General features: G+C 35.6%; 1 protein-coding gene across 1 annotated transcript; it reads right to left on the bottom strand.

Moving 5' to 3' along the window:
- LOC138321162 (adhesive plaque matrix protein-like) lies at positions 1 to 14,782 on the bottom strand. Its single transcript, XM_069264629.1, has 7 exons — positions 14,082 to 14,782; positions 3,629 to 6,898; positions 3,163 to 3,315; positions 2,529 to 2,636; positions 2,034 to 2,184; positions 1,485 to 1,643; positions 1 to 1,218 (listed from the first exon to the last, which is right to left on the bottom strand). The coding sequence occupies exons 1-7, from the start codon at positions 14,106 to 14,108 to the stop codon at positions 1,136 to 1,138; spliced, it is 3,951 nt and encodes a 1,316-aa protein (XP_069120730.1). The 5' UTR covers positions 14,109 to 14,782; the 3' UTR covers positions 1 to 1,135.
- Positions 14,783 to 16,750: the final 1,968 nt, after the last annotated feature.

Here is a 16,750-nt window from a genome sequence, read left to right as displayed (position 1 = left end):
TATTTCCAAGTAGTTTTATTGTTTCACTTCAATAACTAATCCAGTGTGATATTAAATAAAATCTAGACCACAGTTTGCATTGGCGTCATCTAGCCAACAGCAAGGTCCCTCACCGGTATGAGTATTCAATAAATAGATAGGTCCGGCGTACAACTACCACTATACACATTTCCGTAGTCTACCACTACAAACCACTGTAAAACTAGACACACCGACAATGGTTAACAAGTGAGCACACCAATATGCTTAAATTAACTATGTGAATAACATGTTACATCGCAGTAAAAATTAGTGTTCTCACCAGAAAACATGCTACAGTAAGATCGCTATATGTATGGTTACAGTATATAGTTATTCTTCTAACTACGGACTCAGAATATACATATTCGATCCTATTGGATTGTCTTTTCGATACAACTCTTAATACCTTGAGTTCTTTCTCCGCACATTGTCCGCTTTGCTGAATTTCCAGTGTTCGTTTTCGAGAGTGCAGCGGCCCACAATAAGATGTCATTCAATAAGACGCACCTTAAAAAGTGTCCCTTCGTTTAAAATTCTTTTCAGCTATACCATGAGTATCACGGAGGACGCAACACTTTCTCTGAAAACATCTTCAATATCCTTTCTTGTAGAACACAATAGAAAGAAAGCACACCGTTGTAAATTGTCTGTCTTCAAAGGTGACTCAACGAATGTAAACGACTTTTCAAACAATACATGTTTAATGCGATTGCTCCCTTTTGATATAAATTTACCCTTTTACATCCATATTCGCTAGCTGTGACATTCATGGTATCAAATTATGAACGCGATTAAAATTAACACCAATGAACGTTGAAGGTTCATAATCAATAGATATTGTATTTGCCTCTTAGCTAAAGTAGTGGCAAATGGCATTGAATACACTCTCTGATGTCATAATAAGGGTTTGTTCAAAAGATATTGAACTAATATTACATATGTTTGACAAACCTTACATAATAAATACTACTATAAAGAATGTATTATGAAACATATCAGTAGATTCTATTCCTAAGGCATGTAACCGCACGTTGCTGTCAAAGAGGTTGAGAAATATTGGTTATACTACATATGGTGTGTAGATAAACCAACCGAGACAGCTATGTCCGATCCCTTAGTTAATAATCACATTGTTTTTCGAGTAGGAGACACAGAACTTTCCTATAGACAAACTCATGCATCTGGTCGATGTTGGCACTGAAATATAATGAAGTTTAGACATCAATCTAATGATTTAACAACCTTCATCATTCGAAGACCAATTTCATTATTTTGAATATTATCTACTTATTATAGATAATTATTATTCAACTAGATATTAACGCCTTCTGATAAAATATCTTTCTAGTCATGATATTCGAAACGATAACCACATTTATATCAACTCTCCTCATTGTAAATAAAATATACTGTCCTTTTATATCCATTCTCATAATTATGTGATTCTACAAAGGTGTACTCACTTTTTGGACAGCATATGTGATGGGTAGGATTACATGTGTGATCACGTGACCGACAGTACCCAGCCTTACAGGACGTGACCGCACCACGTGCTTCCTTTAACGGTTCTCCATAAGGACACGTGGTTCCGGGCAGTAACGAGCCATTTGGCATGTTTATCACTGCAAAAAGCAATAGAAACTTGTATATTTTATCGACTTGTTCACATTTTTCATGACTTAATTACAAGAGTATTCCTATTTGAAAATATTTAGCATATAAGTTAGATTTATTAAAATAAACTGTTTAAAATGTAAAGAACAACCAAACTTAACAGGAACAAATCTTATCAAAACTATCTTGAAATGTAAGCCATATAGTGCATAATTATCGAAAGGTTGTTAAAAAATGATTTTATATAATAACATCATGTTCCAAAATAAAAACAATATTAATTCCGTGGTTCGCAAGCGTTGGACATATAGAATTGTATTATGCGAATTTCTTTATTTAATAAAATGAGTGACTTGAGATGTTCTTCCAATTAAATTCCTTTCTTGGAAATGACTCACTTCTGGGTTTGACCATGCGCACTCTGAAGATGAATGCGTCCCCGCACGATCCAGCAATATAGCCGCCTCGAGTAGCGTTCACGTCATTGAAGAACACTTGCTCTATTTCTTTGAAGAAGAATAGTCGGTTATTGCTGTGGATGACTGGCTCCTGAGAAGAGGAATAAAATCAGACATGAGACTACAAAGACGTTTTGTCATTTCTAAATCTATCAGAAGTCCATATCATTTCAAACCATTATAATACTCATCAACTCTTTGGAAAAAAATGCTTATTTTGTTTGAGAATTTGGGTTTGGAACTTTAAAATTAATGTGCTTACCAAATCAAGTTTCAATTGTAAGCATCAGAAAAATCAGACAAAAATAAAGTCTAAGTGATAAAGTTGTTCTGCCAAGAAAAAACATATGGGTAAAAATCCTTTGCAGTAATGTTATATATTTGACCATTGGAGATATTTTTATCAATATAGCGTAGATATAAATATTCGCTTACCGTAACATTACGTGTCTTTAGAGTATACTGTGTAAAGGAGTCTAGAATTGCTGAGTCGAGAGTTCCGACATAACACATGTCTTTGGCTATCCGTATTGCAAAACTATCCTGTAAATGAAAATGATTAAAATGTCTTCAGTAATATTCTAAACTATCAAGAAATCTAGATACAATATAGTATTTTAATGTATTCTAAGTGGTTGAAAGCGCATTGAATACACAATGTTTGGAAGAAAACATTAAATTTTCGATACACGATATTTTTAAATCTAATAGCTTATTTGAAAAACATTTATGATACCAAAATGGTAAATGTCACGTTGTAAAGTACACAGAGAAAACACGTGTTTTATTGGGAGCACTCCTCAACATATTTGCATAGGGATTGATAAGTAAATACAAAAAGGATAATAAAAATCAGATTTGCATGATAACCTTTCAAACTGTAGACAGATGTAAAAAAAACCCAGCCTGATTTGCATAGATGACTGTTTTAACGTGCACCAGGAAAAACTTCACAGCACATAAAACCCCTAATAAATTTCAGATATAGATACTAAAAAGACGTTTTAAATATCAGAAATAAAATGACTTATGATTATAATTTAGGTGCATGTTGAATATGGACACTTACGGTATTTCTGTCCATGACAAAGTAGTCGGCGATCTTATAGATTCTCATTGCATTGTCATATACGTAGTTTACAATTCTCTGGACTGCGCTTGTCACCTCAGTGTACTCCTCTTTGGAGGCCGATCCATCCGGATATCTTATCGTATACTGGTTCTGCAATTAAAATAACATTAAAATATTATTGTTTCAACACATTTCATAACTAATTTCGTATGATTGGTAATGAATTACTATTAATAAATTTCTGTATATTCTTGTCTGGGATAATTTTAATACCAACGCTATTCCAATAAAATTCAAAATTGATGAAAAATATCAATACAACGAAGTTCAGATTAATAGTCCCAGGCATTAATGTATCACGAGTGTACATTGCTTGATCGAAGACACACATCATATAAATCCAATTTATGTCCAGAACATATTATAATCTCTAATTAGAATATGACAAGTACAATATACTTACAAATCGTGGTGGAGCTGGAGCATAACCTGGCCCGGGGTAAGGATCGAAATTCGTCAATGGTGACGGCGTTGCTTGGTACGCTGGGGGATGCTGGCCGGCTGGTGGCTGTGGCGTTTGGAAAGCCCAGACGCTGGCTCTGGTCGGCGGTGCAGGTGGATCGTCATCGGTGGTGGTAGGAATGGTGGCAGGGGTATGGTAAACAGGTCCTGAGTTCACAGTTGGAGGTGGATGATACGGATCAACGGGTGGATATGGAGGAGGCTGGGGTGGGCCGGGATAATATGCCCCAGGGTGACCAACTGGAGGTTCTGGAGGACCAGCTGGATGGTATGGGTCATGAGGACCCTGTGGTGGATAAGCCTCTGGTGGATATGGTGCCTGTGGACCTCCGTGATAATCATATGCATTTGGGGGTCCCTGTGGATGTCCTTGATATGGGTCGGGGGCGTACCCTGGTGGAGCCGCTCTATGCAAATCAGTGTTGGCAGCGGGGTGTTGATATCCAGGCTGGTGCCGCGACCAACCATCATCATTATACGAAGGATGGGGCTGTGCATGGGGGTCGGATGGAGCAGCATAAGGGTCTGGAATATGAGGACTCGGTGGGCCCATATGTGGATCTGGGCCATGAGAGTCGGGTCCCCATGGACTTGGTGGTGCTGGGTGGGTGGGTTTGCTTTTACCCCAGATGTCCGCCTCACTCTTTGGACGTGGGGTAAAGTTGGGAGGAGGTTCGATGTAAGTATCTGTCTTACTATCGTATACAGATAGCGGCTCTGCGTGTCCTTCTGCCGGATTTCTGTTATCAGTAGGACCTGCTGCTGGCCTAGGTTCCGAAACCGGACGTTGTCTACGTGGACCTCTCGGTGTGTGACTGTCTGCGTATTGTTCTCCAATGAATTCTATTGTTGGCTCAAGAGTGTGATCAGCTGGCCTCTTCCCATTCCTACGGCGACTGTGATGTCGACGTTCAGAACGTGAAGCGTGTCTTCCATCATCCACGTGTGCTGTTGGCCTTGGGCGAATTTCCGTCACACCTTCATAATAACCTACTTCAGGAATGTCTGCTTTAACAGGTTCTATATTTGCATGGTCGTTCATTTGAGACCTTGGGTGTGCATCTAGTTTGTCTGTACGTCGCAATTTGGTTCGCCTTGGCTCAGCGATTTCTTCGTAATGGGCGTCTGTGTTATGTGTGAACTCTGATTGGTGTCTGTCTGGGCTAGAAGCTGCAGAAGTTGCAACTCGGGTTTGCTTACGCGCCTTTGATCTGCTTTTACCAGTGCTCTGTTCTGCATCTAAACTTTTAGCTTTCGGTTTGGCTTGTGTTTTCGGTTGATTCGCAGCCTCTTTTAGTGCTGGTGGCTCAACAGACTGTTGCATAGCCTCTAAAACAGACAAACTGTCATTAACAACAGCTTGTTCAGATTCTGAAAGAAGTTTGAGTTTTCTTTTCAGTTCAGCTATTATTTTTGCCGTCATCGGATCTCTTTTACGTTGCTGCTCTGCTGCTTTTGTAGGAGGAACTGGCTTTACCTCAACCGCCATCTGAACAGATTCCTGTGGAACTGGAGCGTTGGATTTATCTGAAAGGTCGTTGATGTGTCGTGTAGTATCTGTTGTCTTTCCATTTGCTGCTTTAGTTGATTTCGACTTTTCTTTCCTCGCCTTCGTTTTTGTTTTCTCTTTGCGAGTCGGTGTTGCGCGAGGTTCTGATGTGGCACGAGGTGGTTCTGTATGTGCTGGTACCGGGTCGTTTGTTGGCACAGTCATCACTTGTTTGATTGCAGATTTCGCAATTGTGTTTCTTCCTGAAGAACCCATATCAGTGAATGTATCACTGTGTATTGGTTCATTGTGTGGATCAACAAAATGATCTGAATTCATTTTTGGAGTATTAGTGATTTGATTTGGTTCCATTGATGGCAACGGCTCGTTATCCACACGGCTATGTACCGTTGGCACCGGATTAGAAGGTACTGTTGGTTCGATTTCGGTTACAGCATTTATATGAGTAGGTTGTGTGTGTCTATAAGAAGCCTGTAAAATTGATTCTACTGTAGGTTCTGGTTTTCTTCGCCTGGACTCTTTTGATTGAACAGTATTAATCCGAGGAGGCTCATTTGGAGGTTGTCTTCTCGGTGCCGTATGCGCACTTTGTCGTGGTTCTTTAAATTCAACACGTTTTCTTTCTGCACGATGGAAACTTTGCCCAGGGCTTGTTTCAAATCGACCACCTCTGGCAGGTTTTGTGGGAGAAGGATGTTCGGACCAGCCAGATGTGCTTGGACTGGGTCGAGTTGGTCGATTTGCCATGGGGTCTCGAGGCTTAGAGGTAGGAGTATCAAATCGTGGTCTTGGAGATGGGAATCTAGACCTATCCTCGGGTCTGCGATTTGGAGGAGGCCGAGTCACTGGTTCCCGTGCTGTCGGAGGGCCCGGACGCACAAATGGTTTAGGTGTAATTTCAGGATATGAATAAGGCTTTGGAGTGTATCGAGATCTTGGGAACGGTTTTTGTGTGTATCCAGTTGGTGGGTAAGGTTTTGCTGTGTCACCAGGGCGTGGATATGGATAAGGTCTTCTTGCTCTGTTCGGATGATATGTGTTACCATTATTTTGCTGAGTATTGAGTTCCGTTGGACGTTTCTGCATCCATGATTTCCTTGGTGGTCTTGGTCTTACTGAGGGCAGTGTTGTCGCTTGGGCGTTTTTGTTGTTACCCTGATCAGTCCACAATGACTGCGTTCCAGTTGAGGTCCATCCTTTCACTACCTCGTGGGGCTTGGGCGCTTGGCCTGTTTTGTGATTTGGTGTTCTTTTTCGACCCCAGCTATTTCCTGCGTTCCGAGTATAAGGTTGGGAAGTTTTCATTCCCGGAGCTCTCCATGTAGAAGAGCCTGATTTTACAGACCACTGAGGTGGAGCTGAGGGTTTTTTACTATGTGGGTAAGGGAAAACGCTTGGTTTCCAATTAGGGTTACGAGCAGCGTTTCCAACTGGGCGCCCATTTGGAGGTGGCCTGCGCCTATTAGGGCCGTTCATATTTCTAGTTTGAACATTGGCATGTCGTTTTTGAGATGCTTTCCAGCCGGACGGTTCCGTGTTTGGCCAGGACTTTGGTGCTTGGTTCCATTCTGGATTTACGACTTGGCCTCCTGGATTGTTGCCTTGCGCTCCTGGTCGGTTGTTTTGACTGGCCGGCGGTGATTGCTGGCCACTCCACCATCCCGAACTTTGTAGGTAGCAGGGCGTGAATTGTAATAACAACTGCAAAAGAAAATAGATGCAATCAATGGTAAATTTATTTAGAATTATTTTGAATAGCATACATTGTGTGACTACATTTGGATTTGTAATATTGTTTCATAAATGAATGCATGCCTTTGTAATTAGTAAATCATTTATCTGAAATGCAGTGTTGGACAGGGTGTCCCTTCAAACCGTTATGTTTTTAAACAACAAATCTAAATCCCTTTAAATTCAAATGTCAGAATAACCCTGCACCAATTCTTCCGTGTGCATATGGCATTCATAAATCTGGCATTGTTTTCTAATTCATTTTGTCTGCATTTGGTTAAATTTAGCACCTGACCCGTTCAATATTCAGACCTAAAATAGCCAAGCCTAGATATGTATTAAGGCGGCAACTCGTAATAAAACTGTTAAGTAGATAATAAAAGTCTGAACGTTTCCTAAACTAGCCAAATAATACTTAACGTTATTGTTATAATAATTAATTACTAATTATTCAGTGGACAAATAGACACGATTTCGGAATGTAAACAGTTTAGAAAAACGATACGGACACCATATGGTTGTCATACAATGGTATTAATTATGTTGACAAATGATGATGTTATAACGCTATTAATTGTTTTGTTGAGTGTAGTAGATATGATTTATAAAGAGGAATACGCAAGAAATAATAATAAGTATAGCGAAAAAATTACAAATACACATATGTCCTCTCACGCAAAGACTTATGTATCGTTCGCACTTTCAATCAAATACAAACTCTCATTTGCACCTAATTTGCAATATCGTACGTATATGATATTGTTTAACCTTAAACACAGGGGAGGTTTTTTTTTCTAAACAGAAGTTTATCGTTTCGGACCACGCAAGATTCAGATTTGCATATGGAGATAGTATTATTATTGCACCGATGATGACATTTTTAAACGGCGTTTATTTCAAACACAATAGTTTAGAAATCTTTACTGTGAAAATGACCAACTACATACAATGTATCATTGTGAAAATGACCAACTACATACAATGTATCATTGTGAAAATGACCAACTACATACAATGTATCATTGTGAAAATGACCAACTACATACAATGTATCATTGTGGAAATGACCAACTACATACAATGTATCATTGTGAAAATGACCAACTACATACAATGTATCATTGTGGAAATGACCAACTACATACAATGTATCATTGTGAAAATGACCAACTACACACAATGTATCATTGTGGAAATGACCAACTACATACAATGTATCATTGTGAAAATGACCAACTACACACAATGTATCATTGTGGAAATGACCAACTACATACAATGTATCATTGTGAAAATGACCAACTACATACAATGTATCATTGTGAAAATGACCAACTACATACAATGTATCATTGTGGAAATGACCAACTACATACAATGTATCATTGTGAAAATGACCAACTACACACAATGTATCATTGTGGAAATGACCAACTACATACAATATATCATTGTGGAAATGACCAACTACATACAATGTATCATTAGATCTAAATAGTTATTTTTTTATAGCGTGTTATTTGTTTGTTCTATTATTGTTTTATTGACAAGAGGAACAATTAAGCGTACACGGTTTTTTCATTTAGCAAGAAACTAGCGAAAAAATCTTTCCTTCCAGATTGAAGTATTCATGTAGATAGGACAGTTACATTTCTTTAACGTTGTGTTTCATTGTTATTTTGTTGACAAGACGAAATATTGTGCGGAAATGTTTTTATTGTTCATGAACATGTCAGTAATGACTGGTAGTGATGAACTTAAACAGACACACAGACAGAAGATATTCCTACAGAGTGACAGGTTCTTATAAAAGTAAAGTATATGCATGGAAAATAAAAAAATGTATATTTTATTTTTATGACATTTACGCTATTAAAGAAGTCATGATTGTTTCTATTCAGGCGTCAGGTAATTTTATCAAAAATGAACGACATTGCATATTTGAAAATGAAATTGATAGAAAGCATGCGATAGAGAGCATAATGCCTAATTAGATTTTGAAGGCTACCATGGGTTGTTCTATGATATTTCTGAAATGAGCAAAAGATAATAAATACAAGAATAAGATGGGAAAGGTAGAATAGTATGTAAATAATACAGGTTAAATACATAATTTTGCATCGTATTCGTCACATCGGTGACATGTTGATTGCACAAGAATTAAAACTGTTTCAAAATGGATAAATTATTATTCTAGTGCATACAAAACCAAATAAAGATACGATAAAAGTTGTGAGCAATTTGTATTGTTTCCCTTGTATATGATAAGTCATACTAGTTCAATTATCAGTAGTACGCTTCAAATGTCACAGTTAAACATGCTGGTAAAAATATGTTTTTTATCATTTTGGAGGAGGTTCCCTTCACTTATAAGCGTATTTGATGTCATCGATGCCACTTCAGTTCATTCCAATTTTTAGTAACAATATAAACATTAACAATTAACAATAAATAAATGTATATCATTTGGTATATCTGAGCATAAAACAAAGTAATAAAACGTTCAATGTGATAACCGTCTTGAATACTTTTCTTTGATATACAACACATTGTTATTAACAAGGTTACAACGTAAACTAATTATCACACATCAACATTATGTTTTAAATTTTATCTACCTTTTTACCCAACTATTTTATATACTGTGTATTTTGAACATTGGTACGGAAAAACACACTTTGGATTAAGTAAAACAATTATTTGTTTGCTAAAAAAATCCGCTTAGAAATGAAATCCCATTTATGTGAACTCTCGATTTTTTTGCATACAAATGTTTTGCTAATAGCCTCCAGGGTGATGAGTCAGATTGAGTCAATTTCAAGAAATATCATAGCAAAAGATATGTTCAAACATTAGATTTTATTGAAGGAAATCCAGGAAATAGAATCTTTGATACCATCAGATTCATTTTGAACTGTCAAATCGAAATATGTCATACGTGAAAATGTATTATATCAATTAATTAATTATTTCATTATAATTGATAATCACCCAATTAAAATGTTATTAATTAATTATGTATAACCCTTAAGACATTAAAGCAGACGTCATTAAGTGAAATTATCATACATTATCTCGGCGGTTCTGCCTATCTATGGCGACTCGTCTCTGCGTTGTCTACTATAAGCCTACTAATGAGCGTAATGAATTGTGCTGCCATCACAAGTAGACACCTTGCATACGACAAAATCTAGTCGATTGAATAACCCCATTACCACCCAGCGTGTGTAGGTTGTCCAGCGATGCATTATACGTTTGTTTCATTATACATGAAACCCCTGAATTTCACACAACTAGTATATCAAGCTATTTAATGAATGTAGTAAATTGTATCGTTAGAAACCAGTTTAATCACTTTCATTTATTGTGGATTACATGTACATATATTCTAAACAATAAATATTACCAACACTATCTCAGTTTCTTTGCACATGCACAATTTCAACATTTTACAGCAAATTAAGTCAATATTGCATATAAGATTTTTTTTTAATTCAGTAGCTCATCTATTTTCTTGAAAACCAACTAATGAGTACAGGTGCACTTAATTTTCCTATATATATAAAATCAATCTAGGTAAGAAACTATCCTTATAATCAACATTTGTGGCGAAAGGGTTTTCTTAAATTGGATACATGTATGTTATTCATTCGGATCACGACCGCGGTTTAAGTGGTGATATATACCGAAATTCGGTGTTTTTTGGTCTTTGATCTATGCATTGCTTTGTTCATCAAGTTAATGATGTTATTAGTATTTGTATACTTATACATGTACAGTGGTCAAGGGAAACCATTGAAGAGATTTCTTAACATGATTAGTGTTTCAAAAATTAAAAAAATAAATAAAAAAGAGAGATATGAAAGAAAATCGAGGAAAGATATGCGATTTTTCGAAGTATCAAAATAAATAATTTAACAGTGGATCATGCGAAAATGGCAGAGTAAAACGTGTAGAAAAAAGCAATGTTTCGGCATTAATGAATACTATAAAAAAAACTTGCTGTGAAAGTTTACCATTCCTGATTTAAACTGACAAGGTGTATTCACACTTCACATCGATAAATTACCACACCTACAGAGTACGACTATACTAAATAAACATTGTGGTTACTGGCCTGTCATGTTCTATCTAACCGATATTATATTGTCTGTCGTCAACATAAATTAGACAATGCGGAAACAATTCAAACTGCACTTTACGACTTTTATATAATATGGCCTTTTGGTTACTTCTTGTTTTCAATTAAAAGTTGTCGTGGCCTGATATTAGCAGCAATTAAGTCCTGTGATGTTCTATCCTCATATGGCATTTTAATACATGACCGCTGACACCATTTGTCAACCAGTCAAAAGCTCTGCTATCAAATGATCATAAAAATAATTGATAGGTAAGGATCATCAATTAATTGACATGAATACAAATGGAAAATTGTTATCTAGTTTTTGTTTATCTTTAATTGATTTATTATTTATTGTACCTCACAAATCACGTCGATGTTATTTCATTACCATAGCAACGTCTAGGAACATGTTTAGAAATTGTAACAAAAATAACGACTGAAATTGTATAATAAGATACCGATCGATTTAAACATGTGTAAAATGTAGACAAATTTAAATATGTACCTTACCATAGCAATAGCATATCAGAGTAGGGTGTTGACAACAATTATAAAGCGAATCAAATAACAGGAAAATGAAACATCTGTCGAAACTCATTTCTTTCTCAGTTCTCATAATTAAAACCAGTTTGAGGTTCTAATGGTACAATTAAAGGACACTTCCAAAAGAAAAAATATTTATACATAAAAGATGCTTGTACAAGCACTTATATTGAAATGATTAAGCTGGCGTTGAAAGAAAATTAGATCCTTATCAAAAACGCTGAATATTATCGTGATGCATCTGCCAGATATTCGACTTTTTAGATACTTATGAAATCTTATTTTCACAGAAATGTAATGTTCACAGAATGCAGTTATTCATAATATCAATACTAGACTTCGTAAGATTGTTAAGACACATTATTCACGATCTGAATATATTTTCGTACTTCTCGATTTCCGTACAGTGCTACCCGAGAATTTTTAATTTACCTTGTAATTTTAATTATTTATGCAGGGATAAAATAATCATATCTATATAATATTACATAATGGATTCATTTTTGTCTAGAAGGAAGGGTTAGTAAGATGTAAATTAAGCGATAAACCCCTGAAGTCATTTGTAATCTGTCGCATACAGTTAAACAACGAAGCTAAACATGTCTTAATTATCATAATATTTGTCAAATTTTAGTCGCAAAATACACTAAATGAATAAAACTGGTGTGAAGGCCATTCAAACACCATTGAATGAACACGAATGGTAGACATTAATATATAGAATCCATTGTTTTACGTTGATGCTCTTTACATTATGATGTATGATTTCGGTCTTGCTGTCCGGTAAGTGTCGAGGAAAATGTTTATTTGACATTTTTATATATAAGTGGTAATGTATCGCTTCATGCAAAATTAAAACAATAAAAACATTAAATGTTTTATATAGTGTAACATAAAATATTATCAACTTTCCGTTACCATCGTGTGACGTCATCTTCACATTGTTCATTGTGTTGTATTTTACAGAAATTCTTCCACGTGTTGTGTATATGATGAAATGTTGTGATTACCGATGTAATACAACTACAAAATGACTACATTTAGCATTGCAATTGCTATGCGCGGGGAAATAGTGCTTTTATGAATTTTACAACACAGGTTTGTAACAGTGAAGTTTTTAGCACATCATTAACAATATTTTAACATTACAAAGTGTGAAAAATTGCAAAATGAAAAGACAAGGAAGATTTTTTATGCATTAAGCGATGCAATTAAGAACCTAATATTTAAAATGAATCCAATTTGGAGCATGTATGCGTCGATATCAATATAAAACACTTTTATATAATGTAAAAGAGAGTGTTAAATTTGTCAATGATCAGTATTTCGTAATTATTGAATGTTGTCAATGGATCAAACTAACAGAATATCGTAATGTGTGAACAACGGGGCCGACTGAATCAAACAAACGAATGATTTAATAAGAACCGTATACTACAGCTGTCATAGTTTATGTATATAAGGCTTTTAATAACTTTGTAAGGTGATACTGCTCCAGCCAACTTTTGTATATCCCAGAATTTTGTAGTTGATATGGGAATGCCTTTATTTAAGTTTAGATGTCAGTTTGTTGATATTACAGTCATTTGTATGCCATGTTATGAAAGTCTAGGAAAAAGGTACATAAATGTCATGTCATTCTGTCTGCCTTTAACTATAGGTGTAATCAAGATGTATTCCAGGCATGTCCCGAATAAAACAATTCTCTCTTTAAGATGATATACAGTGAAATTGTTTCTGACAGCACGACCATCTGGTACGGATTAGTTTAGAAATTACCCTTTCAAAAATTATAATGAATCATATATCTTTTTATAATAAAAAACATGACTTTTGCAGAGCTTTAATTCTAATTTCATATTCCGGATTATCATACAAATTGTTAAATAGGAACACATCTTATTGTGTAGTTTAGTATTCAAGCCGTTACTATATTATTATTTTGATGGTTCCTATGTAGTGACATCATGCTATATGATAACCTGTTCTCCATGTCCGGATATAGACAATCTTTATGAGATCATCAAAGTACACTGCTAATAATTTGACAGTTGACAGTGAAAAGGTTGCAAAATGTGTGATTTGTCAAATAAAATTAAATTCGATGGTCTCATAAAAATACATTTCATCAACAATACAAGAATACACATCTTTGTAGATTAAACGCTATTTTTGTGTCACATGAAATAGCATGTCTATAATGTATGCGTATTTACCTGCATGGTGATATGCTAAGCTAAATGGTAATAAAACGTTACTATAGAGAATTATATCACGTGATTGTCTAGAGGATCATGGAAATCTATTTTTATCACTATATAGAAATACAAACATTTAACTTTCCTGATACTCATTTACGCATTTCTTTTTCTCAATTTCATAAATACCGTTGTAATTCTTTATAGGCTAGATTCACATTAAAACACAAAGATGATGGAATCTAAGTAAATACAATAAAATAATGAATAATTGGATATTTATACTTACTGTTATAGTAATAGTCCAAATATTCATTTTAAAGTTTTCCCTGAATCAGTGATTGTCAAGTGAGTCTTCCGAACGATATCTGGCGAATCAAATCTTGAGGAAACTCAGGTGGTTACGGCTTGGAGAGGAACATTTCTTCGAAAGTTTATAAAGGAGATCATCATCTATAAATAACCAGTAAAAGAAAGTCACCTGATAAATTACTGCCACTTATTATCTATAATACGAATACATCATGTTTCTGTTGCATGGGTCATTTTGGTGCAAATTTCAGCACCCAGGGTCCTCCATGACACGTTTTTAGTCCGTCAGTTTACAACACCGGGGCAAGAGGCGCAACGATCACGTGACCCAATGATTATTCCCTACATGTATTAGACTTCTGATGTACCGTTAAAGCGTTACCTCATTTTAGAAATAACACAGAAGAGAAGTACGCCTGATTGAATTACTGTTAACTTTTCCGCCCTATGAACAGTTAACACATATCTAGGAGTTTAAAGCCTTTCCTCGCCCTGGCGTAAGACGTATTGCCACCTGATTACCTTGGGCTGGTATAAATATGATGAATATGCGTTCGTATCTCATTAGCAGGACAGCTTCTTCTCTCATAGGACAAACCTGATTGGCTGATAGGATCAATTGTATCTCATTATTGATTGTAATGCGTATGTATGACATGTTCTTAATGTGGACGGAAGCTCGACGGAATCAAAGATTGCCAAAAGCGTATTACATTTTCAGCTATCGTTTTGAATGTCCACATGTCATATTATTCATTTTTTATTGTGGTCTCATATTTGATATAAATATTTTTTCTTCGATATAATTAAATAATAAGCACACATCAGTCGTCAGTATTGTGCATGTGTCCACTGTCAATGTTAGGACAATTATGAGAACGATCCCATTATTTACCGCCGAGTGGAGGAGGACCTTCATATATTTCCTTAACATTTATGTGTTGCGTGTAAAATAATGATAGGTATACGGTTGTTGTAGAATCTTTATAATGACGTTTTTATTTTGTCTTCATAAAATGTTTTAGCATACAGCAGCGGAAATGGAGAATATCTAACTTACAACATTTAACGTTCTTTTTACATCCAGGTTTGTTGGGAGTTTAGAAAAGTACAAACCCCACCATGTCTGCATTAAATATCGGGATACTATTTCACTTAGGTGTGTTTATGGTATCTTAATAATTACAAGTTATATTGACTTGTGTAAAGCACACGAAATGCATATTAAAACACAAATATTTCAACATCCAAAAGAATTCAAAAAAAAAAAAAAAAAAAAAATCTGTAATTATATTTACATTGTTGAAAACGAAGGTTCGAAATAACCATGAGAAAGCAAATATAAACAGAATACAACATTACGATTGATACAACTTTGGGAATTACGGTTCCTGAGGATCAATGGTCCTGTCACTATTCCTTTAGTGCAGTCCTCCTAATCTTTGTATACCTAAAGTTTTAGGTATACATAAAGACCCTGTCAGGTACTCCCCGCAGCTTGGTGACGGTATTCTGTTGTTTTCATTGATATAATAGCATAATTTCACAGGCAATCAGACATGACCGGGGAATCGTAGGCAAATATTGCTTTCTTCCTTTTAATTATATCTAAAAGCAATCACCACAAAAAAGAATAAAGTAATGTACATAAATAATAAAAATTAATATTATCTATTGGTTGGGCTTAATCATAAACCCCCGAATTATACTGCAATGCAAAATCTTTCATTAACGTATATACACCTTTGTTTTTGTCTTCCGAATGTGGAGCACGCAAACCAAAGATACCTAATAATCTGAAATTTCAAGATTATAAAACAAGCGCACAGCGTAGACAGAACATTCTGTCAGAATGTGACAGTTATCATAAAAATGTACTGCATTGTGGTAAAATGTAAATGCAATTTAATATACAGCTGTAGTTTCAATTTTCTCATAAAAAATATCAAATTTTCAACAAAGTCAACATTCAAGCATAAATTAATAAACACCGTGATAACGTCATGACGAAATGCAACATAAGAACGTCTCTAAGACGTTACTAAGGAACAGACACCATGATTAAATGATTAAAAATATAAACTTTATCTATTTTACATCGATTACGAAACAAGTTATACAACTTATGCAAATCACTCTCTTAGGCCCGGGTGTAAGCGCGCGAGGGATCTTAGTGTGGGAGGAAACCGGAGGGCCCGGATAAAACCCACGTGATCGGGCAGGTGACCCCTAACCTTTTCACGTCCGTGCCGGGGATCGAACCCCGGCCTGCTAGGTGATTCAAGGCTGATTTGACTAAAGATATAATGAAGATTTGTATTGATACACATAGACATTATCTTATATTAGAAAACCGGGAGCTTCAAAAGAGCAAGGATTATTCCGTTTCACCGACGAAATTCGTTATACAAATCACGGACAAATATAGTTAAAACGTGATTCATCAAAATAATATTGTTCAAAAGAATCAAATAACAAACTTTACCAGAGTGATGCACAAATTTCGTGTTTCTCGATAACTGAAGGGTAAAAGGGTTCCCGTCACTGGCAATATATAAAACCTTCGACTACGCCATACCAAACTGAAGGCATTTCAAGAGAAAATACGTGACCAATTACAGGCTAACGTCAACCTCAATACAGTGT

The sequence above is a fragment of the Argopecten irradians genome, chromosome 4, assembly GCF_041381155.1.
Source record: "Argopecten irradians isolate NY chromosome 4, Ai_NY, whole genome shotgun sequence".
NCBI lineage: Eukaryota > Metazoa > Mollusca > Bivalvia > Pectinida > Pectinidae > Argopecten > Argopecten irradians.
This window is presented reverse-complemented; position numbering and strand designations above follow the sequence as displayed.

Bases quoted from the DNA above. Each gene is read 5' to 3' on its own strand.
- LOC138321162 (XM_069264629.1), bottom strand. From the start codon at position 14,108: ATGAATATTTGGACTATTACTATAACA. The intron at 2,185-2,528 runs GTAAGCGAATAT...TCCTCTTCTCAG, and splicing joins TAAAGACACGTAATGTTACG to GAGCCAGTCATCCACAGCAA. The intron at 1,644-2,033 runs GTGAGTCATTTC...TGCTTTTTGCAG, and splicing joins GCGCATGGTCAAACCCAGAA to TGATAAACATGCCAAATGGC.